The 6,962-nt window shown below is 34.9% G+C and overlaps 1 protein-coding gene across 15 annotated transcripts in view; it reads right to left on the bottom strand.

The window, feature by feature from the left end:
• Positions 1-840: 840 nt before the first annotated feature.
• The window catches only part of MBNL2 (muscleblind like splicing regulator 2), a 125,822-nt gene continuing 119,700 nt past the window's right edge, over positions 841-6,962 (bottom strand). For 7 of the 15 annotated variants that reach the window (XM_056555620.1, XM_056555609.1, XM_056555612.1 and 4 more), the window contains one exon: positions 3,585-3,723. Coding sequence is in view for 8 of the 15 variants with exons in the window: in XM_056555624.1 (XP_056411599.1) it covers positions 3,596-3,723 (128 nt within the window). In the remaining 7 variants the exon portion in view is untranslated. Of the gene's footprint in view, positions 3,724-6,962 lie in introns of all 15 variants that reach the window. The other 8 variants (XM_056555613.1, XM_056555617.1, XM_056555624.1 and 5 more) reach the window with 2 other exon arrangements.

The raw sequence follows: 6,962 nt of genomic DNA, 5'->3' as shown, positions 1-6,962 counted from the left end.
TGGACTAGAGTGACTCTGTTTCTAGACAAATCATTTTTCTAATGTTACTGAACCCCTCAAAAACTGTTTTCAGATGAACACAATATGGCTGCATTTTTGTCCAGACCTGACCATGGACAGAATCACCCCAACTGACAGCATCAAAAGTGAATACTGCTGTACTACACTTGTCTGAAATCAGTGTGTGGTAACTGTACAAGAAGTGGGTTGCGATTTGTTTTCGTGAAATATTTAACTTTATCTTAAATCTTAATATATTTAAAAATAGTGGCAGATATAATCTGGTTTCTATATGATATGGCACATTTTATTGCAGTTTCATGTGCACCTCAATTATTCTCTCATGAGGAGTTTGTACTTAGTCTAGTGCAAAGAAAGTTATCTATAGCAACTCTAAAACTTTTTTTTTCAAACATCTTCTTGCTGAAGAGAATCTGACTGGCCTGAAAAGGTACAGCACTGACTTGCTATTGCAATAATTTGTTATGTATTTAAATCAAACCAGAATGTATAATCTTATAATTTTAAGGGTTGTTCAAGCTCAATCTTTATTGGGGAGATTAACCTGTCTAGAGGGAAAGTTGCTGAGTTACGATTTGATTGATTGCTATAGGCAACTCAGCGACTTTTCCTCTGGACAGGTTTGATAAATCTCCCACTATATTTTTAAGTGCATTTTTGCTTAGTTTTCCCATCTATATACCACTAAAATGTAAGGAAAAGCATGTGTCTCCAGAAAGGGTTTTCCTTAAAGGGATATTCCAGGCAAAACCTTTTTTTATATATATAAACTGGCTCTGGAAAGTTAAACAGATTTGTAAATTACTTCTATTAAAAAATCTTAATCCTTCCAATAGTTATTAGCTTCTGAAGTTTTCTGTCTAACTGCTCAATGATGATATCACGTCCCAGGAGCTGTGCATGATGGGAGAATATCCGCATAGGAACTGCACAGCTCCCGGGACGTGAGTCATCAGAAAGCAGTTAGACAGAAAAAAACAACTCAACTTCAGAAGCTAATAACTATTGGATGGATTAAGATTTTTTAATAGAAGTAATTTACAAATCTGTTTAACTTTCCGGAGCCAGTTGATATATAAAAAAAAGTTTTGGCCTGGAATACCCCTTTAAATTAAAGTGCAAGAACTACAGATCTGATAACAATATATACTCATCAAAAGATGCTAGTGTGAGTATTCTCTAATGATGCAGTCCATAGAGCTTGCTGTACTATAACAGAAGCATTACATACCTTATGCTTTGTTTAAGAGGCTACTTTAATTAGAGGACATTACAAAAACCAAAATACAAAAACACAAGTCATCCAAAAGTAAATTTTGTTTTGAAAATAATAAAATATAGGTATAAGTAAAAATTTAAACACAGGCCAGCCATTTACATCCTTAAATTTTTAGACACTCCCCCCCTTGTAATTGGAAAGAATAGATACACTGTATAATGATAAGTATGATGTTGTAACCTACAATAAAGAAAAGAAAATAATTTGTGTGGAAAATTCACATTCGTAATATGACTATTATACATACATTTAAAGCAATTTTCGTAATAAGTGAACTTATGTGGTACCCAAGCAAGCAATATTTGTCAATGTAGGGGTTGTTATGAGTGAAAATATATTGGTATAGTATATAACACTGCCTCTAAAATTGTACTTCCTGTACATGTAACGGGCTGTATTTGGTTACATGGTTGAAAATAACAAAATTGATGGCTGGTCACTGATCCAGAAAGTAATAATAATAAAAATATCAGCATAGATTAGAGCATAAACGTGTATAGGTCACCTTTGCCTCTGAAGACACAGTGATATGAGCAATATTAAAATACTCTCTTTCAAGTGGATTTTGATTTAGTTCTGCTGAGTAATCAGACCTGCTTTTTAATATAAGAGCAGAAATCAAACATTGTACACTACATATATTACAAAATAAAAAATAAAATAAAAATAAAGGCAGAATCTTTTCCTGATTACCAATTATAGAATTACAGTGCCTTTTTTTTTTTTTTTTTAGAAAAGGCTGACCACATTAAAAATAGCTTACATTCAACTCTTGAAATTTTTTTTCTTAAAATACTGCAATCACTAATAGTCTTTTTTACAAGAGAAAAAAATAACATATTTCTAACACTTAGGTATACTATTTATGTATAACAGCGGTTCTGTTTTCTTATCCATAATTCAACAACAACATACTTTGTGTAACAAATGTGCAACACAGAAACATGAAGTATTTGGTACAATAGTGCTTAAAATAAACTTTAACTAAATACATATTAATTACAGACAATACCATGTAAATCAACAGCCTACCGTAAAAGTAAACATCAAGAATCTGCTTCATCTATATTTTTTTTTGTCTTCAATGTTTCTCACATAAGCAACAACTCTTCATAACTCTTCAGACATGAAATATGCTTTAAACACAATATTCTTTAATCTTGTGCTGTAATCCTGTTACAACTCTCTAAATCCAATTATAAAAATTAATAACACTATAGACCCTGCAGTCAACCATCTTCCTAGGAATTTCTCCACTGCCTGCTGTTAGCACATGATTCAGCATTGAAGGCCTGTAATGCATTGCTCTGCAGTGTTTTGCAGGCCCCTCGAGCACTGAACAGAGTCAAAATAAAACTCTTACTACATTTGAAAAATGTAATATGTTCTATAGATTAGAGTCACTTTTATGTTGTGACTGACTGATATATATATATTTATTTATATATATTTATATATATACTTTTGTACATTCAATTATGTAAGAAAACTCCTCCTCTGAAGCCTTGTCTACCTGTAATACCTGGTACCCAACCTGCTATATTTCTTAACCGTGCACTTGTTGGTAACTGGGAGGTTGGCAGCAGTCATATACTTTTTGCGTTTGTTGAACTGTGGTGAAATTTAGGCACTTCTGCAAAGTCTTGGTTAAAAAAAACATTTTGCTCACAACTACAATAAAGGTATTCAAGACTTTCTTGTGTATGTCAGTCATACTGTGCAAATGAACACTTTTTTTGTCCTTTTTGCTTTATTTTAAATTCACCTCTATTCCAACACAAGTGTTTTTTTCCTCTTTTGTACACTGAGTGTGAGGCCGGTTTGTAGGCTTTGAATTTGTGCTTTAAAATAAGCCTTTGTTTCCATATTTGAGAGAGTGCTTTATCTTCTTGGTCTTCTCTACAACGGGGAAGTTCATAAATCTCTCTATTAATGGCTAAAATAATCTCTAATGTATTACTCACAATCTAATACTGTATATTAGCCACTGGAACACAAAAATATTGTTAAATTTTAAATGTTTCGCAGCATATACAATATACAATAGGACGGGCAGGATAAACCCTTGGTTTTGGATGTGACAGGAGAGAAGTCAGTATTATCAAGTGGTAGCCAGGTATACAAAATATTAAAAAGTAAACTTTACCCACTAACATCACAGCTGGTATCAGGTAGTTAACTATTTTTATGTTGGAATATATTACGCATACCATATATAGTATCAATTTAGAATATAGCAGCACTAGCTTTCTAAGAGTTTGTAGTTTGTCCATAAAGAGAACAAGATCCTTTTGTTTAGCATGCAGTTTGTGGCAACTCTATAGAGGAGGAGACTGGATAGTATGTACAATATGAATGCTTTGCTATCTTCTGTGAATCTTCTTGATGCTCTACCCCACTCTTGGTTATTATTTCAGTATGATCTGGTAAAAGGAAGACATGTTGTAAGTTAAGTGGTAAATCAGAATTCTGAGGACAACAAAAAATAAATAAAAATAAAATATTTACAATATGACATTTCTTTAATCTATGGGAACATCTTATCAATTCCAGAATAATTCAAGGTACACTTACTTTTAAAGAAGCAAAAGACAAAGTCAGACATTTGGAATTAAAAATTTGTATGCATTACAACTTTTTAAAAACGTTTAACCAGCCTTTAAAGACAGTAATAACAAAGTTTGCCAATGTAAATTAGTTTGTATGATAACAGAAAAATAAGGACCAGGAACTGGTGCCAAATTAATACTGGTAATGGGTAGCTAGTCACAAAATTCCTAAGCTATGTCATAACTGAATTTCTTTTATATGGTTTAGTTTACTATAATGTTATCTGATGATTCACACAGCATAGGTTAGTAAATACTAGGAAAGTATTAGATGGAAAACATATGAAGATTTCCAGAGACATCTTGAAGCCAGATTGACTGTTTAACACAATATTAAATGCATGCATTTTATGTAAATGTAATAACAATATAACAAAATAACAAAACAATACAGTTGGATATATTTGTTTACTCTATTACTATACCAATATAGTTTAAAACATTGTAAATAATATTAACTGGCCAACTCGAGTTAAATTATTGGGTAGTGTAAAAAAAGATGCATGCTTTATTTTATCAGCCAAGATAACATTACAGGGTTAGCCAGGACTTCTTAAAATGTCAGTGTAATCTCCTAAGAATATCAATAAATCTATCTGGGTACAATTTAAACAACAAAAAAGTTGAACTAAAATGAACTTAAAGGTAAACTTGCTCTGTGCGTAATGACCGGCGATACAGGGGCCAGACCATCTTGACGTCCCGGCTCCGCCCCCTCATGACGTCCCAGTCTGCCCCCGCAATACAAGTCTATGGGAGGGGGTGTGGCGGCCATCACGCCCCCTTCCATAGACTATTATTGAGGGGGCAGGCCATGACATCACTAGGGGGCAGAGCCGTGACGTCTGACATAGTACCCCCTATCCTTTGGATAGGGGATAAGATGCTAGGGCGGAGTACCCCTTTAAAGAGGTTGTCCAGGAATCAAAAAACAGACCTATTTTCTTTCAAAGACCGCTCCCTGTCTGTCTCCACTCTGGATGTGGTATTACAACTTGGCTCCATTTACTTCAATGGAACTGAGCTGCAGAAACACACCCCACCTGGAGACAGACAGGGAGCGGTCTTTGAAAAAAATTATCTCTGTTTTTCGATTCCTGGATAACCCATTTAAAGTCTAGGCGCCCTCAGATATGCATTACTGTCACTTAAATGGGTTGTTGATAAAAAAAAAAATTGATTTGTCATAGAGACATATCAACAGTTTTGCTTGGACAGGGTCTGAATGTTTGGACCCCAACTATTTAATAGAATGGGCCTGGAGTAGTGTGTACTGAAAGCGGTCTCACGAGCAGGAGTCTACGGGACTGTTTTGCTCACAAAGACAAAAAGTGGGGAGAAAAGCGTGCGGTGACATGCCTCTCTCCCTGCTTATTCTACTGATTGTTCGGGTTTAAGCACTCAGACCCCGACCCTATAAAAACTTTTGACATGTCCCTAAGACATATAGTACAATTTTCACAGGCAGGACTGCATCACTATTTCCAGAGAAGATGGATGCATGGATCAAGCTGTACAGACTTTTGGTAGACTTATTAGAACAGAAAGTGCCAATCCAACATCCAATCATTGCATCTTGTGGTTTATTCATACAGCATATACAAAGAAACAGCAATGTTTTGACCCATGTGCAAGCTGCGGGTATTTGTCAAGCTTAAGACATGTCAAAAGATTTTTGTATAATTATAGGTACACTTTAAAAAATAACTTTTGAGGTGCCACTAGATTGGTCAGAATCACAGTTTTGAGACCACCACTGCGATCACTCAATACAGCTTGGAGAAGCATTGAGAAGTGCATTTTACATCCTGGCTCGCTGCTTAAACCAACTTATTGCAGGAGAAGGGCTACATTGTACGTCTATGGAGCCTATCTTCTGCAATGAATCAGATTGAGCAGCAAGCCAGGGAGTCAAGTGCTTAGCCATGCACTTCACCCAGCTATATGTAGGAGTCGGTGACAGTCTCAGCACTGAGACCCCAACAGATTGATGGTCTGCCATGTCCAAATTTTTTTTTTTAAGTGACAGTAACTTTTAAACTTTTAGATAAAACTTGGCCAAACCCGCCAATTTTCACAGTAGAGGTGTACTATCTGCTATATTTGAAAACTTTAGAAAGAGGCTTAATCATCTCTTTCCACTGGAAAACCAACATGCATACATTTATGGTAGATTCTGAAGAAAAAACTGCTGGCTGAATGCACTCCTCCAACTATCTAAAGTGTTTAGCTAGTTTATGTTTTATGGTATACAACTGCTTGATGCTCAGTCCATTATGAAGCCACTGTTCAGGTAGTTGTAGACAGCACTTAAGTATATATGCACTGTAATATTTATACACTGGCATACATAAGCAATGAACAAAGGGCAAGATGCATGACAGATCTAATAAAAGGGGAGCCCATTTTATACAATAATACACAGTATAATGAAGATGGTGTTGCTTACTATAATTATTCATACACAGTACAATGCTAGAAAATTAAAGTGTCTCACAATGTGAACACAACCATAGACAGATAGCACAGTACTCAGATTTGTATCTAATCTTCCTTCATTCCATGGGATACGATACAAAACAGATTTATTAAAATTATACTTCAATAACAAGATCTCTCTCACCTAGCAAAGAATGCAAGCACAGAAATTAAATAGCAGAATGCCCTTAAGACAAAGGGAACTGAAAGCACATATAAAGCAGAGGCTTGTTAGCAAGTACTGACCATGAATTATAGTTCTTTTGACATGTATGTGACCATTTATGTAAGTTTTTGAGTATAAAGTATAGTCCTTGTAGTAGGGTAGGTGTCACAGACAGTAAAAGTATATTGTAAATATACTTATAATTGCCTAATAACTCCATCAAACAGCATTCACTTCAGAAGAACTACAAGTGATTTAAATGGCATTGATTGTACTTTCTCTTATTGTTTTATTCTTTATTATTTATTTGCTACTAGCTGAGTACCCGGCACTGCCCGCTTTTTCCTACCATATCCTTGTGGGGGAGGAAAAACAACAAAGGAGGAAGCTTTTGTCCTCCTATTTTGTC

The sequence above is a fragment of the Hyla sarda genome, chromosome 2 (assembly GCF_029499605.1).
Source record: "Hyla sarda isolate aHylSar1 chromosome 2, aHylSar1.hap1, whole genome shotgun sequence".
In the NCBI taxonomy this organism is placed as follows: Eukaryota; Metazoa; Chordata; class Amphibia; order Anura; family Hylidae; genus Hyla; species Hyla sarda.
Note: the sequence above shows the minus strand (reverse complement) of the source record. Positions and strands in the feature narration are given on the sequence as shown.